The sequence below is a fragment of the Prosopis cineraria genome, unplaced genomic scaffold (genome assembly GCF_029017545.1).
Source record: "Prosopis cineraria cultivar Desert tree isolate PC_DT_omini unplaced genomic scaffold, ASM2901754v1 PC8, whole genome shotgun sequence".
NCBI classification, from domain to species: domain Eukaryota; kingdom Viridiplantae; phylum Streptophyta; class Magnoliopsida; order Fabales; family Fabaceae; genus Prosopis; species Prosopis cineraria.
Window position 1 is genome coordinate 3,157,239 of NW_026555339.1, and position 24,607 is coordinate 3,181,845.

The 24,607-nt window shown below is 32.5% G+C and overlaps 3 protein-coding genes across 6 annotated transcripts; 1 reads left to right on the top strand and 2 right to left on the bottom strand.

Moving 5' to 3' along the window:
• Positions 1-10,885: 10,885 nt before the first annotated feature.
• LOC129318404 (CBL-interacting serine/threonine-protein kinase 10-like) lies at positions 10,886-13,542 on the top strand. Of its 4 annotated transcripts, XM_054963145.1 has the most exons (4): positions 10,963-11,012; positions 11,239-11,301; positions 11,652-11,792; positions 12,019-13,542. In XM_054963145.1, exons 3-4 carry the CDS (start codon positions 11,740-11,742, stop codon positions 13,373-13,375), a joined length of 1,410 nt encoding a protein of 469 aa, XP_054819120.1. In that variant the 5' UTR covers positions 10,963-11,012; positions 11,239-11,301; positions 11,652-11,739; the 3' UTR covers positions 13,376-13,542. The 4 variants fall into 4 exon arrangements, with proteins under 4 accessions (XP_054819118.1, XP_054819119.1, XP_054819121.1 ...); XM_054963143.1 differs by lacking the exon at positions 11,239-11,301 and having other exon boundaries at positions 10,886-11,012; XM_054963144.1 differs by lacking the exon at positions 11,239-11,301 and having other exon boundaries at positions 10,905-11,046.
• A 1,318-nt stretch (positions 13,543-14,860) lies between these two features.
• On the bottom strand, positions 14,861-17,113 carry LOC129318406 (uncharacterized). The gene is made up of 4 exons (XM_054963147.1): positions 16,835-17,113; positions 16,437-16,575; positions 15,761-15,894; positions 14,861-15,663 (listed from the first exon to the last, which is right to left on the bottom strand). The coding sequence occupies exons 1-4, from the start codon at positions 16,999-17,001 to the stop codon at positions 15,024-15,026; spliced, it is 1,080 nt and encodes a 359-aa protein (XP_054819122.1). The 5' UTR covers positions 17,002-17,113; the 3' UTR covers positions 14,861-15,023.
• A 1,262-nt stretch (positions 17,114-18,375) lies between these two features.
• On the bottom strand, positions 18,376-24,297 carry LOC129317671 (uncharacterized). Its single transcript, XM_054962024.1, is given in 11 exon segments — positions 18,376-18,929; positions 19,025-19,060; positions 19,152-19,239; positions 19,374-19,483; positions 20,375-20,479; positions 20,582-20,673; positions 22,242-22,329; positions 22,476-22,595; positions 22,692-22,804; positions 23,427-23,684; positions 23,687-24,297. Coding segments are annotated over 11 exon segments (1,569 nt in total). The 5' UTR covers positions 24,162-24,297; the 3' UTR covers positions 18,376-18,845.
• Between the last annotated feature and the right edge of the window lie 310 nt (positions 24,298-24,607).

Here is a 24,607-nt window from a genome sequence, read left to right on the forward strand (position 1 = left end):
GTGTCTTATTTATAAGTTACATCTTAAATTTTTATCACAAGTTTCTTCATTTAATTTCTATTAAAATGTGGCAAAAAATAAGGGTAAAATTAAAAAATTATTAAATTTTTATACAAAATTAATGAGTTTTAAGATATTATTAATTCTCATTTTTTCACAATTATTGTTCTATCAGAGATAATTATATTAAAACATGGTCGGGCACTAAATATAATTTTTTAAAAACTCTGATAAAGCATATTGTAAGTACTTGTAAATATGATCAAAGGAATAAGTTTTTTGCTTTATCTAGAAATGTCATCCATTAAATTATCCTGTTAGAATTAATAGGCATACATTTATTGCATTTCACTTTAGACACTGATAATACAAATATATTAAGTTTGTTTTATTACTAAATTCGTGAAATTAGAGGGAGGACTGTCATAGTACTCCCTCCATTTTTAATTTTTATTTATAGAAAAAAATATTAATTTTAATTTATTTTTATATAATTAAAATCACATTTTTAATATGTGTTTATTGTAAACTTCTTAAACTAACTCTTATAATTTTATCATTCATGGTCATAAAAAATTAATGAATACTTAATAAACACAATTAATAAAGGATAATATTGTTTAATTCTTCTATTTTTAGATATAATTAATATAATTAATTAATTTTTTAAATTATATGATATAATTTTTTGTTCCTATAAATAAAAACAGAGTCTCACACTAAGCATGATGGGACAACAGCATAGATATTGGAAACTGTGATGTTTTACTGAACAATCCCACTTCTTTCTGCGAAACAAGATCGAAGAAGATCCTAGAATATTGAAGTTTTCACCTTCACATTCTATTACTGCAATTTTCGTTGTTATTACTATGATATGTTTAATTAATTAATTAGTCAATGTACATATATATATTATATAAAGAAAGAATCAATCAAATGACAAGAAAAGCAATGGACAAACACATGGCGAGATATATTCCAGTAACAAATTGAACGGATGACATACACATGCACTGGCGCAATAAATCCTCTCCTGCAAGCACGTGCCTTTTCAGGTTCCGTTAATTATTTAAACTCTGAACTTTTAATCATGCTTGTCAAAAACGGTGATCGCCAGGCCAACAAGTGGTTAATTATTTGATGCGCGTTGAGAAGTGTAAATTCATGAATATCTCAAAAGTGTCATGATAACATTAAGGAACTTTCTCATTCAATTTGGCAGCCGCCCTCATAAACGAGTCCTGGTACCAAACTCTTGTATCTGCTGACTAAAAAATCATTTCTCCTTTTCTACTTTGGGAAATAAATTATGATTTTTTTGGGCGAAAATTTAAGATTTTAAGAAATTATGGGGTAAGGTTTGAACAAGATTTGTCTGGCAGCATTTGAGACATAATTAGGACAGACTGACGGTTCTGTGCGGAGAATTAAGACTCAGAAGATAATGCAATTCAAAGCCGAAATGCAAAGCTAATTAAGAGAAAATGGCATTTGCTATTTGGTACAAACCCATTTTAAGGATGGGTGAAAGGGAAATTTGGCTCCTAGTTAAATTAAATATAGTTGCAAGAATATTTAAAAACTTAAACTCATTTTTTATTCAATATTATGCCTTATTTTTTGATGTAATGTAATCCTTATTATTGATACAAGTTAACTTTTATGGTTGGTTGATAGAAAATTTAAAAAAAAAAGAACCTCAAAAATTATAAATAGTAATCCAAAAAATTATAGATGATCCAAAAAATTTTCTTCATAACCTTTTTATAGTTTTTGAGATTTTTTTTGTTAAAATTAATTTTATTAACAAGATACAGGGGTGGAGAGAGGGGGTTGACAAGAGCCATAAACCATCCTAATTTTTTAATCTTTTTAATAAAATATAAATGTTATATATTTTCAGCTACTTAAATTGGCACGTTATAGAAGTTATAAAATACTTAATGAAATTCTCAATTTAATTCTATATATAGTCTTTTACATGTGTATAGAGTAACTATTTCAATAACTTGAAGATATAATTATTATAAAATTTACTCATTTTTAATAAGATAATACTATATACGCTCTTAAAGTAATGATAGATTTTTATATTTAATGAAAGAAATTATGAGAATTATTATTGACAAACTTTGTTAAACATTATAAAAAAAAATTTAAGATATATTGAATGTTATTTACTTGATATCTATTATAAAAATTATCTTATTCAAATTAGTTAAGAGATTGGGTAAAGATATTCTTTTAAAAAAATTACTTTTGTTAAAACAATCAAGCTATAATTGAATTTTATTATATGAATAATTTTTACTTTGATATAATTTGATCTCATTGACATAAATATTTTATGACAATTAAACATTATTAATGCATTGATATATTTATTTACTACAACTATCAATTAAAAAATTAAAAAGTAAATTCAATAAGCAAGTAAGTTTATTATATTGAACAAAACTTTAAGTTTTAATGATGTATTTAAATTATTTAATGCTTATGAGAATGATAAAATTTTACCAATTTAATGATAATTCATATTGAGAATTAAATTATTAAAATATTTATCATAGATATGATAACTCGTAATTTTTATACCATAAAAAATCAATGAACAAAACTTGATGTATATATATTGTTATACATGTGTAAAATTAAATATAAATATATATGTTAAAATATTTATATTATATTGATGATATATATATGTATTTAACTTTTTTTAATTATTATATATATTTTATTATCTCGACCTCCTTTAATAAAAATTTATAACTCTACCCTTGATTGTATGGGTTATATTGTATTATTTTTAAAGGTTAAAAAAAATATTGCATAAAAATGAGTTCAAATCTCATATGTTCATCTACCTATAGTTTTAAGAATTAAATTGCTATTTAAGTGTTTAAACATTTAAGAATAGTGTGAAATGACTGACAAAAAAGAGAGTAAATATTCCCTTAACATGCAAGAACAGACAAGAATATTCATGTAATTAACAATTAATTCTGCACTTAATGTTCGGCCAGAACGAACATAATTAATATGTGAAGACTTTGATCAGCGTGATTCACGCAAAATCACATGTCTGCGAAGGCATCCTCACGTTTTCTCTTTACTACCTCATTATTCTAAAGGTGTTCGAGATCATCACAAATTTTATGTTTGATCCATTAATCAAAGATGTAATTATGTATATATGTGCGCACGCGTGAGCGCACATGAGCTGATTTTATTTTTTGTTAACAAAGAGTAAGAACAACTCAAAAAAAATTACAATCGATAATGATTATTTAAAAGGACATTTTCATCATAAATTCACCTCTTGGCCAATTTTTAGGTGAATTCTTCTCAAATACTAGTTTCCTCGTGTTTCTTTTACTGTCTCTTTCAATTTTTAATTAATCCTTATTACAATTTAGTTACCCTATCCGCTTCGCTGGACATTGACTGTATTTTAGATTATAATAATCACAAGAACGTAATTTAGATTTATCTATATTATGATCAGCCGGGTAACAAATAAAAAAAAAGCCAATATTTCTTTGAGCAAAGTCAATTAAAACTGGATGGAAAAGAAAAAAGGCGCGCTAATATTTACTGCTATTTACTATTTAGATTCAATAATAACCTTTATATTTGGGCTGATCAGGGATCATGGTATCAATACAAGATGGTAGTATAAAAAAACGATTGAAATCTATACGCACAAATGAAATATATTAGTCATCATCAATAAGATCCAAAATAATAAATATTTCATCTATTTTTATTTATAAATCACTTACAGGATATTTTATTAGAATTAAGAGAATCCTTAAACCTACTTAACCTTATTTAAAAATTTAATAATTTTTCACCTATACCCCTAACAAGAAAAAAATGAATTATTTTTAATAATTTTTTATAGCATTTAGTAAAGGTAGAAAGATAAAGATAAAGATGCACATAAAAAATAGTGAAGTACTCTGTCTCAAGTTATAAGATATTTTTAGATAAAATCTCACATATCAATATACCTTATTAAATACATTTAATAATATTATCTTTTTAAAATAAAAATATAAATTTTTAAAAATATTTATTATTTAAAATATTAAAAAAAGGATGAAAATTAATTATAGAGGAATAAAGCATAATATTAAAATTTGTTCATTGAATGAAATCTTAACTTATTCAAAATGTTTTATATTTTGAGACGAGAAAATTTATTTAAAAATATTATATAATTTGAGAAGAACAGAATACAATATAAATAGAATTAAAATTAAGTGTGTGAAAGCAAGCCAAACGCTGGTGCTCCTTATACTAGCCCACTTTTTCCTTAGCTTGATTGGGTGCTAACATTAAGTATTAAATATCAAGTAATTAGTAATTAAAATGTTATTGTTATTTATTTGGTCAACATAGAAGAATTGATGATTGGAACATATGCATCATGACACCGTTGACCTCATAAGTGGGTTCGCAAATCGTACCACATGCGCTCCGAGCGAGGCATCATCTTGGCCCCACAAAAAAAAAAATTGATGAGGAGTTCATTGGTATTTGGTAACATCTTCAAAAGTATGTGATTAGAAAATTAAATTATAAAGTATAAATATTCCACTAATAAGTAATAAATATATAACCTAGTGGACAAATCAAAAATCGAATATTCCAATAACAATTTTACTTACAGGAATGAAAAGACCGCATGCATATTTATTTTTTTAAAAAAAAACTACATTTGTATCTATATTGTCTGAAAACCGTAATTAGCATAATCGCTTTTCCATTCACCAGGTTCGGTTAAGGCCAAATGCTTGAACTCGATGTACGGTCCTTGTCAATCTCAAATCTGTGTCCAGGGAATGTCAATTACCTCTCAGATCACTTGAAAGACATCCCGAACTTGATAGTGTTAGAAAAAGACAGGGCTAGAGAAGAGAAATCAAAATTACGAGTGAAATACAATGTTGAAGAAGAAAGAGACCGCCACATTTGGCGTGTCAATCGCCCCGCAGGTGACGGTTACCTTAGCAACCAGCAACCTCGTATATTCTTTTCTTTTGTTTTTTTTTGATAATAACCTCGCACATTATTGCTTCCTTCAAAACATGTCAGCCACACACGTATTATGAAGACTCGTATCGTACGACTAGCTAGCTCTGATATCTGATTATTTCATGCTAGTCACTGTCATCGTTAAAATTCTCATGACACACGCCCCCGGGGGGAATAAAAAAAACTTTTGATATTATCATAGATTTACATTAAAACTTTTGACTATGAGAACTCAGTAAATAAAAAAGTAAATAACATCAATATATAATGAAATCTATAGTTACTAATATAAGTAATTCAAAATTTTTTTGGAGTCTTAATTTTGTTCTTATTACATAGAACTTCAACGAAACATTGAGTATTCTGGTAAGACTTTAATTTCATATTATAATAGATAAAGCTCGAGAGTTATACTAATGGCTAGAGCTTTAACCATTTAATCCATGAGAATGTAATAATATTTCAGTTAGATATTATGGTGTTTTAACTTTTAATTGATGAACACAAACACTAACAATAATCGGAGGGGTAGATCCTGGGCCTGGGCCTGGGCCTGGGGGTGAACATGTTAAATGAACAAACGATGCCGCCTCTGCCATAGTAGTAAGCCACGTGGCCTAAAGCTTAATGGAGCTTATCACGGGTCCTGGCATGAGGCGGACCCTTCCGTAACCCCCTCGCGCCTCATGCCTTTATCGCCTTCCACGTCTCAAACCAGTCTTCCTCATCCCGCACTCCACAGTCCACGTGTTTGGTCTCCACAAAAAGGGTGTCGGCTTCCCTCCATCCTCTCCCTTTTTGTGTGAAGAGATTTAATCTGAATTGTTTAGAATTAATTTATATTTAATATTTATATTTATATTTTTAAAATAAAAAATATATAATTGTAAAAATTTTTAATAAATATATTTATCAATTTAACAGTCTAAATTTAATATTAATTTTTTTAATAAGTTTATTATTCTATTCAAAATATATATGCACTATCCAGAATATAGATGAAAAGCTAATTTAAATTTTTAATATTAAATTTGAACAATTCATATTAACTCTGAACTACCATATTGATAATTATATTATTATTTTTTACCATTTTTATATATTTATTTTAAAAAATAAATAAATAATAAAAATATTAAATTTGGACGATCGAAATTAAGCTTATGCTTCATTGGAGAGGCAACAAAGGCATCCCTCAATGGTAGAGTTGATAATTGGAGTAAGCCCAAACCCACTAGAAAAAGTCAAGGCCGAGCTTGGCTAAATAGCCTTTTTTAAAAAAAGTATGATATTTTGAGCCCAACCTGAATAAGTTTGACTCGAATAAATCTGACCATTAAAATTTACAGCTCTATATGTATATAAATTTGATAGTGTTGGCTAAGCACGACGAGTTAACTCAAACCCACCCAAAAAAATTTAGGACTGAGCTTTGCTATATGGGCTTTTTAAAAAAAAGTATGATACTTCAAACTCGATCCAAATAAGCCGGCCAAAATTGAGTTCAATCTGAATGAGCCCACTCTGCTTGAACTACCTGCTCTATTCAATGGAGGTCCCATAAAAAGGTCTTGGATGTTTTATTTCTCTCTCTCTCTCACACACACATACAAAAATATGCTTAACATAATATCTCTCTCAGAGGCTTTGATTTATTCAATTTTTTCTTCTTCCCTCTTTTTTTAATCTCTTGTTTTTTATCTTTCATTTTTTAATTTGTCTCTCTCTTTTTTGTCCCCAATCAAATGGCTCATAATATTATATTAGATTTTTTATATATAAGTATGCTTAAAGATAATATACTCCATCAAAATAGTTTAAATTATTTGATTAAATATTTTTTAAGTTTATATATTTATAATCTATCTTTTAATATTTATATGTGAGATTTCTTATATGTTATAATACTAGACACCTCATTCGTTATCATATGTTACTGGTACTCAGTTGCAGAACTGGTGTATTGAATGACTAATACTAATTAAACATTTGGTCGAGTGGCATGAATCTTCTTTTCCTTTAATCGGAGGTGTTATGGTTGGGACTTGTGAGTTCTATATCCAGTAGGCTCAAAAATTGGATGAAAATTTTAATTAAGTTGGTTATAGATTACTCCCTGTCTTTATATATAAGAATTTTTTTAAATTTTTTTTAAAAATTTTAAATATAAGAAGTTGTTAACATATTTTTTTAATAAATAAATCATTATATCCTTATTAAATTAAAAAACTATAAGTACTTATGTTAATTTACTTTAAAAAAGAGATTCATTTTTTAGTTATAATAATTAAAAATAAAATAAAAATATTACTATACATTTAATTTAATAATTAATTTTTATTAATTTATATAATTCGATTAAAAATATTTTATATATAAATATTGAGGGGGTAGTTATGCATTGTCTGTTGAGTTATGTGCTGATGAGCAATGCTTGTACGTAGGTTGGGAAGGGCTAGATAGATTAGGAAAAAATAATTGACATCAATATTTAATTAATATTCCAATTATTAACAAGTAGCCACGTTATTAGTCCAAGAGGCCTTTTTAATAGCATTTCATTGATGCACTAGCACTTATAGCAGCCCTAACTCAAAGAACCAACGGCAGGGTGGAATACTTGTCCTGGTTCAAACTTTCATAACATAAAAACACCGAATTATATTATTTAATTACGTGATTTAATTCTTACATTTAATTTAATTTAATAAGGCTAGGTTATACATAATTTTTCTATATAACTTGAAAAATTTAATATCATTATTGATATTAATATTGTCACCATCAATGTCAAAATCATCTGCATAAAATTTTAATGTAAAATTAAGATTAAGATTAAATTACACAATTCACAAATTTAATAAAAAATTTTTAATGTAAATTTCCTTCACACACACACATATATGATTATATGGAGGTAGGAGATTTTTTTTCATTTGACAAAAAAAAAAAAACAACAACACGCTGTTTATTGATATATTATAGATAATGTCATCTCTTTAGTTCAATTTTTCGATTGAAAACGTTTTTTTTTTTATCTATGTTTATTACGTCTTTTGATTAAAAGCATAGAGTATCTTATACTAATAATTTGTTATCTCTCTTATTTTTTTTACGCATATGGGTATTACTTTTATCATTAAATTATTTTTATTTTACTTTTTCATAATACATGTCAAATCAAGCATGTAAATGAAATCATTTTAAATGATAAGAATGTTAGTCTTACTTACTAAAGACATAAGTTTGGAATCTCATTAAAAACACAGCATGCAAATTTAGGACAACCTTTTCAATTGAATTGATAAATTATTAAATTAATGTCTTGATTGATTTAATAAAATAATTTGTTTATAATCAATTTTATCATGATTTAACTATAATTTTGACCATTAATTTTGAACTAATATCTTAATTGGTTTAACAATTATAAAGTTTTTATTATCTTGTTGAAATAAGAAAATTTTATTTGAATATTTTATTAGGGGTGGTCATGGGACAAGAAGGCGTCCTGTGGCCTATCCTTAAAAATGATTAGGACTCAAAATTTTTTCCATGTTTCGTTCCGTCTTGGAAGCTGTCCCGTCCCAAAAGGAGTTGAGACAGGATCGAGACAACCCAAATGCACATCTACAAAATTGTTACAATCTTTCAACTTATTACTTGATAAGAAAAAAACATATATTACATTAATTAGAACCCCAAAAAAATTTAATGCAAATTATCATTATGAATATGGTTGATCATAGAAGTAACGACTAAATAGAAGAATTAAACCATGTAAATTAATTTTTGTTCACAACTCAGTACAAATCTTTTTCTTCAAAAATATTTCTTAACAATGTCTTGATTTTATGGGAGATTTGGAGAGAGAAAAAATTACCTCATATTTCTTCCATTTGAACGGCACTTGAATTCTTTCCATATTCTTGATCACTTCAAATTTCTTCCCTGCAAAATCGTATTAAAATAACAAATTCAGTCTTGCTATTCCCAATCATAACTTGACTTTTCACATTTTGTTTAATAAGTCCATCTTACTTTAGTAGACACTTCTACATGCTTTAATTGGTCTACAAACATTTCTTAGAAGTCATGCATTATTGAACCATTTCTTAACACAGAGATCAACCAGTGATGATGCTATCTTCCCTACAAGAATTTGCTTGGCCATTTTTCTTTCTTGAAACTTCTCTCTAATGAAACCAAGATTATATAGTGTCTGAAATTGAATCAAAATGCAGACATGCAATGCCACTCAAAGATTAGTTGGAATAACAGAAAATCATATTATACTAGACAATAATATTGGACACACGGAATAAATAGAATAAATATTGTTGAAAATAGAATAAATATTATATTGCATCAATAATGCTTTTAAAGACTATCAATTAAATTAAAGTGAACCAAGTCCCACCAAAAGCATAAAGATATGGATCTGCTTTACCTTTAAGACGTGGTTTTTAATTTTAAATGCAGGAGAGAGTGTTCAGTAGATCAGTAGCATCCCAAGTCCTAACTGAACAAATTTCTTTATTTATTTTTCCTAGATAAACCATTACAATTCATAAAAGAGCCAAGGAAATCAAGATTAAGAACATAGAACAGCATAATATACTAATAAACGATGTGTCAAATGCCTTATGCCCATCAACTTGATTCATCTAGAACACAAGCTACGGCTCCAAATCAATTAGAAAATAATGCACTTCCTTCTCTCTCTTTTTTTGAGTTATGTTGGATGAGCACATTTATTTATGAGTCTAATTTTCTTAAACAAAATTAGGTAATGAACAACCTAATTGTTAGCAAACCAAGTACCAGTAAGAGCCATGAAAATGTGAAAAAAAATCAACTAGGGCACAACCTTTTTTAAATATCCTAAAAATGGCGGAGAGACAAGTTTAGATTTACTGAGCAAACAACATACAGGGCACGGCCTTTTTTAGAGATTTCAGACATAATCTATTTATTTCTCAAACTTTATATTTAGAACTAAAAATTTAATAAACGCACTAAATCTAGGTCGAGGAGAATGACAGTAGATAAACGAGGAGAACGATGAGGAGAATGATGGATTTGAGGCAGCACTAGCTCTAGGTTGAGGAGAACGACAACGATAAAGATCCGACTTAAAGTAAAGCTAGGCAAAGATCTAGGTCGAGGCAGTAATACCAAGTGTCTCATAGTCGCATTGTGTGGTCGTGGAGGTAAAGGTGAAGGTGTGGACTATGGGGGCAGAGGTGCGGAGGTGTGGAGGCGGGGAGCTGTGGTCTATGGAAGATTGAAGGGAAAGTAGGAATCTGAGTAAAAAATAAGACCAAAATTGTGAATCTCCCTTCCTGTTAAGCTAAAATAATGGGCAAATTTCAAAAAAAAAATATAATAACATGCTAATAAAAAATGGGACAAGATGGGACATCCTAAAGGTGAGCCCAAGTCCCGTCCTGTCCCTATTTTCATCTTGTTTTGCAAAAGTTTTGTCCTGCCTTTTTTTTAAGCTGGGACAAACTTGTTCGGACATGATCAGGATGAGTACAGGCTAGCCAGGACAGATATAGTTTGAACACCCCTACATTTTGCACCCATATTAATTGTGGGCATATAATAATTTCGAGGTGGGAAATAATTAAAAAGCTTCTAAAAAGCCATATATAAGCATGACCGGCCCCAGCATTTAAAAGCATTTATTTATAATCATTATATTTCGGCAAAAAAAATATATTTATAATTATTATATTTTAAAAAGCAAAAATAAGTTACGCGTAAGAATTTAAAGCAATTAAAACGTAAAATCAGACGTTTATATATAGCCATATAATTGTCGAAGTGTTCTGTGAGAGGGAAAAAAATAGATTCCTCTTTCCATTCATTTTCATCCGAATCCCATGGAATCTTACCTGTTCTCTCTCGGGGGGCGCGTCTTCGACCTGAAGCTGCGTGCTTGTGCTTAGCTGGATGAGGTTCGTCAATCATCTCTCTGCAGGTTTAATTCGCGTATGTGCTTGATTTTAGTATCTGCCTAGTCAGTGTATCCTCGATTTTGCCTTTGAAACTTCGACATTAGTTTTTAAGGAATTTTGGGGGTGCTGCTGAATATAGTTGTTGTGGATCCCCAGAATATACGGATTAAGTAGGGTTCTTCATGGTACTAAACTTTGTTGAACCAATGATTCGGTTTTTGGATAGTTGCCGTTCGTATCTTCTAAGCATGAGTTGGGTCACTTCAAGGAGCTACTGCAGTGGCAGAGGGTAAGTCGGTCCAGCTGTGAGCGAGGGTCCTCAATTTTGAACCCTAAATGTGGTTTAAGATCACTCTTCTGTTAAACTGATTTTTCCCCTTGTTTGCTCTGAAACGCGGTGTGTTTCTAATGGAAAGATTTGCTGAGTTTCTTTGCTTGTGAAAGATAACATTCAAAACCATATTACAATGCCATTTACTTGTGATTTAACCCAATTCACCATTATATGATGTATATTTTCCTTGGGCGTCTGCAAATTAGCTGCTGAATTACGTTCATCATTTTATTCCCATTTCTCAATTTATACTGGGCTTCCTGAACAATTGCTGAACCCAGCACCATTCTCCTTTTGCATTTCAGAGTTTCGAGGGAAAACATTCTGCTGAAATTCAAGTATACTTCAGAAGCTCCTCAACTTATCATACTTGCAGCAAGTTCTCTCAGTTAGATGTGCTTTAGTGATCATATCTCTGTCTTTGAGACCAATAAGGTTATATTGTTGTATGTACTTCTCTCCTCCATGCTTGTCAAAAGTGTACCACAAATTTGGACATCATTTTTTTGCTTTCCCGTGATGCATGACTGGCACCCAAGTCTTTTAAGAGTGCCTGTTTTGTTAATACAGGACTTAAGTGAAGATGGTTGAAATGTCTTTCTGTATATAGCTACACTCTATAGTTATATTATTATTTTTTCATCTTACTGTGTGGTCTGGTATGGAGAACAGATCAAGTGTTTTAATGGGAAGATATGAGTTAGGAAGATTGCTAGGCCAAGGTACCTTTGCAAAAGTGTACTATGCACGAAGCATGGCAACTAATCAGAGTGTGGCTGTCAAGGTAATTGACAAAGATAAGGTTATAAAATCTGGGCAAGCTGAACACATCAAGCGTGAAATATCTATTATGAGGAAGGTTAGACATCCCTATATCATACAGCTTTTTGAGGTCATGGCCACCAAGAGTAAGATTTACTTTGTTATAGAATATGCTAAAGGCGGTGAGCTCTTCACCAAGTTGGCTAAAAAAGGGAAGCTCAAAGAGGACGCTGCACATAAATATTTCTGGCAGCTGATCAATGCAGTTGATTTTTGTCACAGCAGAGGCGTGTACCACCGAGATATTAAACCAGAGAACCTTTTGTTGGATGAGAATGGGAATCTGAAGGTTTCTGATTTTGGGTTAAGTGCTCTGGCAGAATCCAAGCGGGAAGATGGCTTGTTGCATACAACTTGTGGCACACCCGCTTACGTTGCTCCTGAAGTCATCAAAAGGAAAGGGTATGATGGTGCCAAAGCTGATATTTGGTCTTGTGGGGTAGTGTTGTTTGTATTATTGGCAGGATATCTCCCTTTTCATGATCCAAATTTGATAGAGATGTACAGGAAGATTGGCAAAGCAGAATTTGAATGTCCTAATTGGTTCTCCCCAGAAGCCCGCAAACTTTTATGCAAGATGTTAGATCCAGATCCTGATACTAGGATTTCCTTGGAAAAGATTAAGGACTGTTCTTGGTTTAAGAAAGGACCAAATTCTAAGCACAAAAAACCAGTAGTGGAAAAGAGGGCTGTCTCTTCATCAGATAAAAGTCCTTCTGATCGAAGCAATGAAGCAGAAGCAAAGCAGGAGACAGTTGTACCAATCAGTATAAATGCATTTGATATCATATCCCTTTCTGCTGGTTTTGATCTTTCTGTATTCTTTGAAGACAGTTTTAAGAAGAGAGAAGCTAGATTTACTTCAAGACAGCCTGCACCGGCTATCATCTCTAAGCTGGAAGAGACTGCAAAGCGTCTGAAGATGAAAATAAAGAAGAAAGCCGCAGGTTTGTTAAAACTAGAGGGTCTCAAGGAAGGTAGAAAGGGTGTTTTGTCCATTGATGCAGAGATCTTTGAGGTTACTCCGTATTTCCATCTGGTGGAAGTGAAAAAGTCTGATGGAGATACATTGGAATTTCAGAAAATACTGAAAGAAGGTATAAGGCCTGCCCTTCAGGATATTGTTTGGGTTTGGCAAGGTGATGACCAAGAACAGCAATCAGAACAACAACTGCAGAGACATGACCAGCAGCCACAGCAATCATAGCAATAATACGTTCTATTTTTTGGAGTTCATGATATGTCCATTTTCCACCATGTTGCTTGTTCATATTGTGCAATTGTTCGTGGTATCTTCGCTCGTCTTGTAAGTACTGGGTGCTGTATTTTTTTTTTTAAATTATATCTATATATCTATATATATATATATATATATATCATATCGTCTACATATAATTTAAAATCCATAGAAAGTTTTAATATTCATAAGCTATTCACTTAAATTGATGTGCCTTAAGCGAAAGAAAACGGAGGCATACATATGCTTGATTTCAAAAAGTTTAATCTGAACCTCTCACCTTAAAAGAAGAAAGGTTTTTTTTTTAAAATTTGAGCCTCTGCTGTAGTGTCCTCTGCAGAATTGTCTCAATCAATAATTTTCAGGAATGAAGCATTCTAACGTGCAAGTTGAAAAAGTTACGAGCTGCTGCTGCATATTTCTCCATGGAACTCAAAATGTGAACTGGCTATTTTTATACCAGAATTAGATAAAGGTGGCTAGATGTCACATTCACATAGAAGTTGCTCCTAGGTTTTCTCATTTATTATGGGGGTTATCAAAGCATGGTTTTCTTGGTTTCACCATTTTATAAGGATAGAAATAAGCAAAATATCGTGGCTCATCTTATTGTTGTCCAAGAACAGAAAGAGATCTGTCCCACAAAGTTACAAAACTAAAATTTCCATATCAATAGGAGAGGCTTAGGTGCGTTGTCTTGAGAAGTGTTTGTTCTTGTTCATTTCCCTGCGAATTATGGGGACACAGCTTAGTATTGGCTCCAATCAATCACATTCCTTGGAAATTTAGAGCTTTATATGCAAATAAAAGCCTCTTCTAATTGTAGAGCTAATTACCTAGTGAATCGTTGTCATTGGGAAAATGCAATCATCAGTTCTTATACTTTCATTAATTTTTTTTTAATCTTTATAGTTTTTTTTTCAATATTTTCAATCCTTATAGTTTCAGCGAGATTGGGTAATGTTTATTTGTTAAATTTCTATAGTTTTAATATTTTCAGTCCATATAACTATACGAGTTAAAAACACTAGAGAAAAAATTAAAGAAAACACAATCTTTGGTCCTTATAATTTTATCCAATTTTGTTTTTAGTCCTTATAGTTTTTTTTTTAAATATTGTCAATTCTTATAGTTTTAAAAAGATTAGATGATCTTTGTTTTTCAAATCCCTATAATTTTTATTTTTCAGTGATTTTAGTTCTTATAGGAAGTGAAAATACTAAAAAAAATTATAGGGACTTAAAGCAAAACTTAATAAAATTATAGGGATTAAAGATTATGTTTTTTCAAAAATTACTGGAAGTGAAAGTAAAATTTAATAAAACTATAAGGATTAATTATTGTATTTTTCCTATATCATATGAATTTCTGAAGCGCCATAACCAAACAGAACTACCAAAAAGTAAAAGTATAACTTTACAGAATAATTAGGAAATTGGGAAGGAAAAAGGAACGTTCTTCAATGATTTTCCACATAGACTGTGAAAAGACTAATATTACGATGTGGCTAATGCTTTCTGCTTACGTTTTTTGTCTGATCTAATATGATCAGAGAATAATAATTGTACAACATATGTAGATTCCTCACCACACTGCCGAATTTCTTATTGCCAAGACCTTACAATTGAATGAAGCTGGGGGAATTTGTTAAGTCAATAAAATCAGTACCAACACAAGAAACTCTTCTCTTCTTGCTAACTGAAAAGCTGCAGCAAGTGGATGGAGAAGACAAATCTATTACCTCAGCTTCATTAGGCACGTTAGAGGCACATCTGAATTCTTGACTCTTATTAGAAGCGGATATTGTACCTGATTGTATACAACCAGCTCCACCCATTTCATCACTACTCTTATTCATTGAATTCGTGCAGTCTCTGACTTCAATTATCTCTTCTCTTGCTGATAACATTACTGGTGGTGATTCCCTGACCTCTGATATGACAGAACCAAATGAATGACAAGGTTCTCTTGCTTCAGATTCTTCATCTTGTGGTAACAAATGAGTGAGTGAACCATCAACTGCGACTGGTACAGAATCACTGTTACTTGTAATAATATTGCATTCCTCTTCACTGGCACCGCCATCTTCACCAACATTATCATCATCTTCATTCTCAGACAAACCTTCAATGTTTTCAGCATAACATGGAAGTTCATCCATGGAGCGAATCTGAACCTTCATGTGCTCTGGCAAACTAGGACAACCAGCAGAATGTTTTGTGTACTTCGTAGAGAAGAAGTTTACTGTCATACTCATGCTGCGACCCAGTCATATCATGTATTAGAATCCAAACAACAATTATACTGTGACAAAAAAAAAGTGCATTCATTCCTACACTCAGAAAGAAGGCACACCTCTGCCAGGATTGGAGAGTGAGCATTGTGTACGCAAGTTTAATCTTGTTTGCAATTCCTGAAAGGGATTTAAAGGTAGCAGCTGCCTTCCTTACAGCCAGTGATTCCACAGGGTGCTGCCAAGCCCATTCAAACTGCAAATCCCAGTCAAAATAACCAACTTCAAAACATTGACTTGGACACAGCCATTCTGGGTACCATAATTCTCATGACAATTTTATGCAAGGCTCTTCTTGGCTAAGAAAAGACCAGAAATCATATCATACCACAATCAGGTGCAGATATATATATATATATACAGGACAGCATGAGACCAAGAATTGGAGGGAGCGGGGTAAATAATTTTAGACTCTGGGCCTATTACTAACCATATTTTTCAAGTAAATTGCATAAAAACTCACATGCTCAAGTGCGTGCTAAAGCGTAATCGGGGGAAAAAAAGTAAGTGATCAAAGCGCTAAAGACTAACGGTATGCTGAAATTGGAAGATAGCGTTTGTAAAAATGATAAGTCGCCAAGTTTCAAGAATTTAGGAGAAACTTTAGCCAAACGATCAAATGGGATAAAATTAAAAAATAAAAATCATCATGTCAGACAAAAGATAAGAAGGACACTAGCATGTGGTTGATTAGTTTGGATTTGACAAAAGAAGCAATAAAAGAGAAAAGTGTGTGACCTGCAGGGCAGACACATTCGTTGGGAAACCATATATGCACAAAACCATCTCCCAAGGCCTCTTCCTCTTCGTTCTCCAAGCTCCGCACCCAATTTCACCATTGTGTTGCCTAATCCGACGTCGTGGGTTCACTGTAAATCTGTAATTGCACGTAGATGAACACGGTCAGATTCAAAAACCCATCGTTAACCAAAATTGATATAAAGAATTCAGTTTCAACAAGGATCAAAGAAAATCGCAAACACCTAACATCTCTATAGATAAAAGTATGAAAACTTTCCAATGATTGAGAACATGAGTGAATCAGAAGACATGAGAAGTATCCGATCTTGGAGAGTGGAACAGAGACAAGAAGAACGAAGGTGCGAGTTAAGTTGAAAAGGAGTGTGAGACCGAACCCGATGTAGGTGTGGCCTTTGAAGCGAGGGTTGAGAGAGACCAAGAGGTAACAAGCGAAGAAGCCTTTGGACTCATCAGAAATTGAGTTTTGGTCTTCGATCGCCGCTGCTTGTGAGTGAGGGTTGAGAGATTTGGAGACTTCTGATCTCCCCTTTCGTTTCCGCATGTCGCCGCTTCCGAATGAAAATTGACCGTTGTGGCTTCAGACTCTTGATTATGAGAGCGTCATTCGGGTTTGTCAGGTATAATTGCCGGGCAATTTGGCTGCTTTATCCGTTTCACAGACAGCAGCTTCTTTTTTTTTTTTTCCCGATCCATTGGGAATTTTGAAATTTTGAGTTTTGACGTGAAATTGGATCTATTATAAAATTCCTCGTAACTTGAACCACAAAAGGTCTAACGAAAATTTCATAATTTTGTTTTCGGATAAAAATGCACTCCCTCATGTTCCTAGAAGATGTAAGGTATTTTAATTAAATTTTATTTTTAATAAATTAGTTAACCATATTTAAATTAACATTATCCTACTATATTTATCTTTGATATGTTGTTTCACTTAAAAATAAATATAAATGATTTATTTATTAAGAGCATGGGTAAAAAAAAGCATTAATTACACATTAAAATATTAAAAATGCTTTAAATTTTTTAACATTTAATTTCTTAAAAAAATAAAAATTAAATGAAAGGAGTATTTATCAAATTAAAAGAGAGAAGATTTTGTATTATGTATATAAATCATATTATTGAGGTGAATATCAATAAAAGACCTCTAAAATGATTTAATATCAAATAAAGATTTGTAACAAGTCAGCATTAATAATTAATAAGTGAAAGTTTAAATTTTGATAAGCATCCAATCCTCTTTTCTGATATTAATTCATTTTAACTATCCTTCATTGATATTCTCCATTAATTTTTTAGTAGAAATGTTTCCTTCTAAAGAGAAGTTATACTATTAATATATATATATAACAGAAACAACGTGACAAAATTATTAAATAAAATTAATACATTTTAAATTTTAATTCCAGTGAAATAGATTAAAAATAACTTATAAATAAAATTAAAAGAAGTGATTTTACAGTAAACTAGAGCTACTTGGCCGTGCTTGGAACCAATTAAAACTAACAATTTGATCCCGACAGCCCGGTGTATTTCCAAAGTGGTCTTTTATTTCTCTTTTACCACACACGAGTCTCCAAAAATCAAAATTTTCTAACCCAGAATAATGGGTGGCAAGCTATGAAGCAGAAATTGAGAATGAATTCATGAATAATAAGCCTCGTCTGAATATTAGTTATCTATTTGAACCATTATATTGAAAGTAAATGTGCCGTTGAACTTTAAATCACCTTAAATAAGAAAACGTAAATAATTAACAGGTTCATGTAATATAGTAATAAAGAGGTTATATCAATTATAATTTAACCCAATCTCAAACGATTCCGGCAATGAACATATAAAGTAGTAACAATATTTTAGACTCTGGCCAAAAAATTAACACTTCAGACAAGTTACACCTGTGACCTCCCCCAAATTGCAGCAAAATAAGACTTTATAATGATAACTAGATCTTGGCCCCGTGAGCCCGAGGTTGCACTCATTGACTGTGAACAGCAGTTTCCCATAGGTTACACACACACCCACGGGGCAATTAAAATTAGGAAAACAATAATTTGAACCAGTATATATTCCATCAAAACAATCTCTACCAATGCATCGCCTGGGGTTACTATCCTACCAGTGAATAGTGAAAAGGAGCTCAAATGAAGTTTCAACTTGAAAAACGAATTCTCTATCTTGAATGTCTAAGTGATGCTTCAGATCCAAAGCTGAATCAATAAGAGGCGATTTCCAGTAAATTAATATGAAAGCTAAATTGAATGCAATTGAGTGCAGATTAGGCAGAAGTGAGAGACCATTAGCCCTATATATTTTCTTTCGTCAAGAAGCCTGTCAAATTCATTGCGAAGGAATCAAGCTTGAGGTTGAGGACACCGCCTTCCTCTATAGTTTAGCAACTCGTGCTATCTTTGACAGAACAGTTCTTAAAGTTCGAATGCCGGCTCCAGACTTTGAACTCACCATCATCTGCAATAAGCACAATGCAAATTGTATAGCTTGCATACAAGAACAACGCTGTAAGAATGAAGTTGTGAAGAAATCTGCCAAAAGAACCAGCTTACCGTAGGCTGAACTACAGACTTGTTCTCCTTGAGGCTCTGTGAAGGTAAACAGTCGCCGCAATGTGTTAGTCTCCGCAAAAGAAAACCAATTTTCAGATAAAGATCAATTTGGATGACAAAAATTTACCTCTTCAATTTGCATGGCACGGCGTGCCACATCAATTGGGAATACCATATCTGTTTTAGTTAGCACAACCTGGTATTTAGTCTGTGATCTGCAAGTTCATCACATGCATTATAAGGTATATGCAACACTGCCTCAAAAGATTTTTTTATTTTTATTTTTATTTTTTTAAGTTAGCATACTGCAGAACAAGAGAGAATGCAAGCATACCAGTTAACCATGTACCTTTCCATCAAGTCAACAAGTTCATGATCCCTTGGCTTCATGCCCCATTTTGTATCGATTAATAGGCATACTCGTTTGAGGCCAACCCTCGTGGAAACATACTCCTTGACCTGCCATTTAGGGTTTCCAATGGAAATGATTGATTGGGTTTTATCATACAAACCAATTAACTAATTACTCCATACACAAGTGAACAAGGGAATAGAGGAAAATTCCAGCAGCCCAAATATACAAATTAGTATATAGTATCCCAGTGTAAAGACACTAGAGAGGGCCAGAGAGGTGAATTATATCCTGATGTCCATCTAGCTAAAAGCCTATTTACAGAAATCAAGTATAAACAAAACCACTTGAACAGTTAACCACGTTCTGTTTTGACTATAGATAGATGTTTTATTTTTAATCAGAGAATGAAAACTAGATTCCTGAAGTCAAGGTTAGGCATGTATACACAACAAGCAAGGTAAGAAGAAATATAAAATAACGACTTTCCAAGTGTCCAACAAACCCAAGTAGAGTAGCTACATAAAATAGTTGACAGCGATTTCTTCTACTTCTAAAAGGCGGCATGCTCACAACTTAAAAACCAAAAACATTATTAAAGAAGCAAGAAAAGATTCTTAGCTTGGTATAAAATATGATCTCAAATATCATCATGTTTCCAAGGATGGAACATGCAACAGCATGCCACCAGTAGAATGAGTTTAACGACCAAGAAATTAATTATCATGTTTATTTTGAAATAAACAGCCTTAAACTAAGTATAGATGAGCCCCTTTTCTCTATTCTATTTGCCTCCCTTCTCCCAGTAGCTCAAGAAGTAATGAATTTGCAGCCTACAACGCCAATCTTCCTTGCCAAAGGATAAGTTCCATGACATGTGATGTAATGATTTAATCCAGAAATTAATACAATACATAAAGGCTTAAAACAACACAATATTGCACTCTCAAGTAGAATGATGGTCGGCTAAACCAATTGAATTCAAGTTCCACTCTTACAAGTTCTTCCCATGCTTCTTTCACTTCTTCTTTTGCATATGCAAATCCATATCCTGGCAAATCCACTAAGCAAAGCTTCGTTCCCAGCTTAAAGAAATTAATGGTCTGGAGAGAATTCATCAGTTACAAAAGGAAATGCGTCTTAAAAAGTAAACTACTCAATCTTTCAAGTTTCCAGATATACCGACTTCAAGTTATCTAGGATACCTGAGTAAGGCCAGGCTTGTCTGACGTCCTTACAACCCCCCATTGTCTGGTGAGTGCATTAAGAAGAGATGACTTCCCAACATTTGACCTTCCTGACAATCAGAATCAGGTACATATCATTTCATTTATGTCTCTTGGCAGGCACATTAGAAAATATAAACCAGTCTTCTCCCTCATGGTTACTGAGATGGCCCTGAGACTTTCAGGGTTTGATCATCAAGGCTAGTAGGCTACAGCCCACAATCAAATTGGTACGTATCATTTTCCATCTGATCTTGGATTTTATGCAATGTACTACAAATAAATGAGAGTAAGCTTTATAAAATTTAACAAGAAACGTAGTCTATTGCATCTAAGGAAAATTAGTGGGAAACATCCATTTACTGTTAGAATGCTTTGGCAAAGAGAAACTTAGAATGCTGCTTGTGTGATGCAGGCAGAAATTCCAACCATCAGAATAAGAGTCCACTGTATAATAAATAGCTAAAAAATCCACTTCCTCTCAGATATGAGGAACAGTGTTCTCATAAATAAAAATCCATGGTTACAATATATAATTAGAAGTGCTAATAAGCAAAATTATTACCAGTTAGCATATAATACCTTTTTGCAGCACCAATGTGATGTCATATGCCAGGAAGATTTGGGATATGAAAATGAGAATGGCAGGGGAAGGAAAACCAAAGACAAGCACGAGCATGAAAAGTTGGCAGATCAAGTAAGCTAGATTTGCTCAGATAATTATGTCCTTTTAGTTTCCATTCAATTTCTGTGAGGTATTTATTTAGTAACCTGCTACTTGGATCCTATCCCGTAGTCAAAGTACTCAATCTGCCATGCCAAAGAATAGGCTTCAGGTTTGAAGGCTTTTCCTTAGTTTGTTTCAGCTATTTGTGCTGTTTGGCATGACTTTTGGAGCCTGAATATTAGCTTGGGCCTTATATTCTGACATCTTGGTCCCCATGTTTCATTATTTAGTGATGTTCTGGAAACCCACAATAAAAAGCAACCAAAATATGGATGCCTCAGAATCCAGTTTCACAGTTATATATATATATATATATATATAAAAGCGGGGGGGATATCAACAAAGGACCTCTGAAAGAATTTAGTATCTGACAAGAACCTGGATAGATCAGATACTTGTTAAAACAATAACTTCACTTGTTATTTGTTAATGTTTACTCAATCAAAATCCTTGTCAGATATTAAATTTGTCAGATATTAAATTCTTTCGATGATTCTTTATTCCGATTAGATCTGTTCAGTTGACTAGAACCCTTTATTAATCAAGAAAAAACCCTAAACTATTATGCTAAGCATTTGCACTGATTACAGTCTCAATCTTAATTCATATAGTTTGTTCATGGCCATAGAACCACACCCTTTAGTCATCCATAAATGAAGAAGTACAAAGATCCTGCACCCCAATGATTGAAATTGTCTCTTACTGCAACAACAATGATGATGAAAAAATAGTCCTATCAAAATTAGACCTAGAGGTTCAACATTAACTGGTAAATCAATGGCTATTGAGCATCTAACGATAAAGTATCCAATCCTGAACAAATAGATGCATCAACACCATGATGCAATAAAGTGAATCAAGAACGCAGGAAATAATTACTAGAGCTGAATTGGAGGTGGTTTATGACGTTACCAGCGAATGCAATCTCAGGAAGATTTGGAGGTGGAAATGAAGATGAAATCTTCGCAGCAGCAAAAAATTCCAATTTATTCCTAAATATCTGCCTCAGAGGATCATCACAGAATGTCAACATAAACAGATGAACAAAATGCCAAAATGATTTGCTTGTTTGAAAGCCAACTATTAGTTCCAAATTGTTTGTTTAAAAATTGCGTTACTTGTGGAACGCATCAATTAGATACATACACTGTCTTCTATTCTCTCTCTTTCTAAGCTGGTTGAGAAGGGGACATTATCTAAGGGTGCAGAAAGGTCAATATTGTAGCCTGCTCTTCTAATCTCAATCGAGCGTCTCCGCCCCAACAGCTGTAAGTAATCACCATAGCACAGGAAATTAGAACAATAAACAAAATAGTAATGTAAACGGCCCAACTATCAAAAGTCCCTGGTCATAGAAATTACATTGTTTTCCACAAATGAAAGAATTGAAGGGCAAGGTTGTATTGCACGAAATTGTGCATTCTTGGACATTACAAGGTTTTCCTCGGGCTCCTTTTTCTTTTCTTTTGCAATTCCTGAAATTGAAGTAAGAAAGACACAATGTAAAGGACGGAATTCGTTTGGTTAGGAAGAGGAAAAGCAGCTAAAATCAACTTCGACTATTAAAGGGAAGAAATCATCAAATCACTCAGAACCTCAGGCCACACAAAAAATGAAAATAAAAATCAGCATTCGAAAGTTAAAAAGAAAATACTACTGGTCAAGAAAGAATAATTCCATGTGCATTCTTGTTTTAATTATAAATTGAGTTTGGACAGTGCAAATAGTAAATTTTAAACACGAAATCTCAGACTTGACCTTGTTCTAAAATGGGCAAGAAGGTACTCCCAAAAAATAAAAATGAACAATTAGCATCCCTAAAATGCTTATTCGGTAAAGCTCTGGCACATCTTTTATACCGGAATCAAGCATATATTCCTTGTCATTATGGAAGTATCTCTGAAAATTAAAAAGATAGTATAATGAACATTTACAACAAAATAAAATAATTTGCAAAATCCCCCAAATCTGCAATACGGTGATGCTAGACTACATGTTAGAGTTATTAAAGCAATAACTAACAAAATATTAGCAAACCAAGTAAAATTCTGAGGCTACACATGGGATTATACAGAGGGAGGAAGTTAGGTTGCCAACCGCTTATGACAATGCCATCATCTAGTCGCTTGTTTGAGATATCATACGGGTCAATCTTAATTACTCTTTTTCTCTTCTTTGGCTGCTCATTTGTTATTTCTACATCATCATCCACCTTGGCTTTAGCTCGAGCTTTTTTCTTGGCGGAACTGGAAGGAAGCACAACATTTTGGCTTTTATCCTTGCTAAATTCAGATTTCTGTTCTGTATGCTTTTTCGTGAAGCTAGCTCCACTGCCATCAGTCATAACAAGTTCCTTTTACACGCCTCCTTTGCATTGGCTCTCCGTTGAAATTTTGGTAATTTATCACGTTCCTTCTTGACCTTCACTTTGAGAATGTTATTTTTTACTTCCGAGACGTATCCCTCTTTCATCTTCTTCTCCCCTTTCTTTAAAAAAACCTTCTTCTTCGATGCTTGAGTAACATTGTATAACTCTGCATTTTGTCCCGTTTCCTCCTCTGCATATACTCTCTTCTTTCTTCCATTAAAATTCAATTGTCTCGTCTTCTCTCCCTCAACAAACCTCCCATCACGCCCAACTTCACCTGATCGAGCTTCTTTAGTTCTACCCTTTTTTCTCAAGTCTCCCTTTGATCCATTCTCCCTCGTGTGAGACCTGTCTTTGTCCGATGAAATTTCAGAATTCCTACTCCTCCTAGTGTTCGTAGAAGTGCTCGATGCAATCTTGAGCTTCTTGTTCAGCTTAAGCTTTAACCCTGACTCCGTCGGCATTTTACACCTATCCCAATCTTTACAACATTCCAATCAAAACAATATGAAGGTGAAAACACTATACGCATAAAAGGGACGCATAAGCACCTATAAGGAGGAGGAGGAGGAAACTAAACCTCGTTATGCAGCAGCGCGAAGGTTGAGCTAAGAAAATAAACAAAAAAATAAAAAATAAACAAACAAATCAATGAAGGCCTTCCAAGGTGGGTGTAGTCCGAAGACGAGGTGGCCATTTCTTAGTGTGAGAATTTATGGGCCGACAAACTATGGGCCTCTAGTGATGGCCCATATACTTAACGTAGGGTCAATTTTAACGATTTTTAATCAATGCCCATTTAAAAAATCCAGTTATTTTAGCAACCTCATTCCAGTTTATGTTTAACCCTAAAAAGGATATTGGCACTTTCAAATAGATATAGTTCTGTCCACATGGATTTGGTTTCTCC

Excerpts from the sequence above, each read along its gene's own strand:
- LOC129318404 (XM_054963143.1), top strand. The coding sequence starts at position 11,740 with ATGTGCTTTAGTGATCATATCTCTGTCTTTGAGACCAATAAGGTTATA. Across the intron at positions 11,793-12,018 it reads ACCAATAAGGTTATATTGTT|ATCAAGTGTTTTAATGGGAA; the intron begins GTATGTACTTCT and ends TATGGAGAACAG.
- LOC129318406 (XM_054963147.1), bottom strand. The coding sequence starts at position 17,001 with ATGCGGAAACGAAAGGGGAGATCAGAAGTCTCCAAATCTCTCAACCCT. Across the intron at positions 16,576-16,834 it reads AAAGGCCACACCTACATCGG|ATTTACAGTGAACCCACGAC; the intron begins GTTCGGTCTCAC and ends GTGCAATTACAG. Across the intron at positions 15,895-16,436 it reads CGAATGTGTCTGCCCTGCAG|TTTGAATGGGCTTGGCAGCA; the intron begins GTCACACACTTT and ends TGGGATTTGCAG.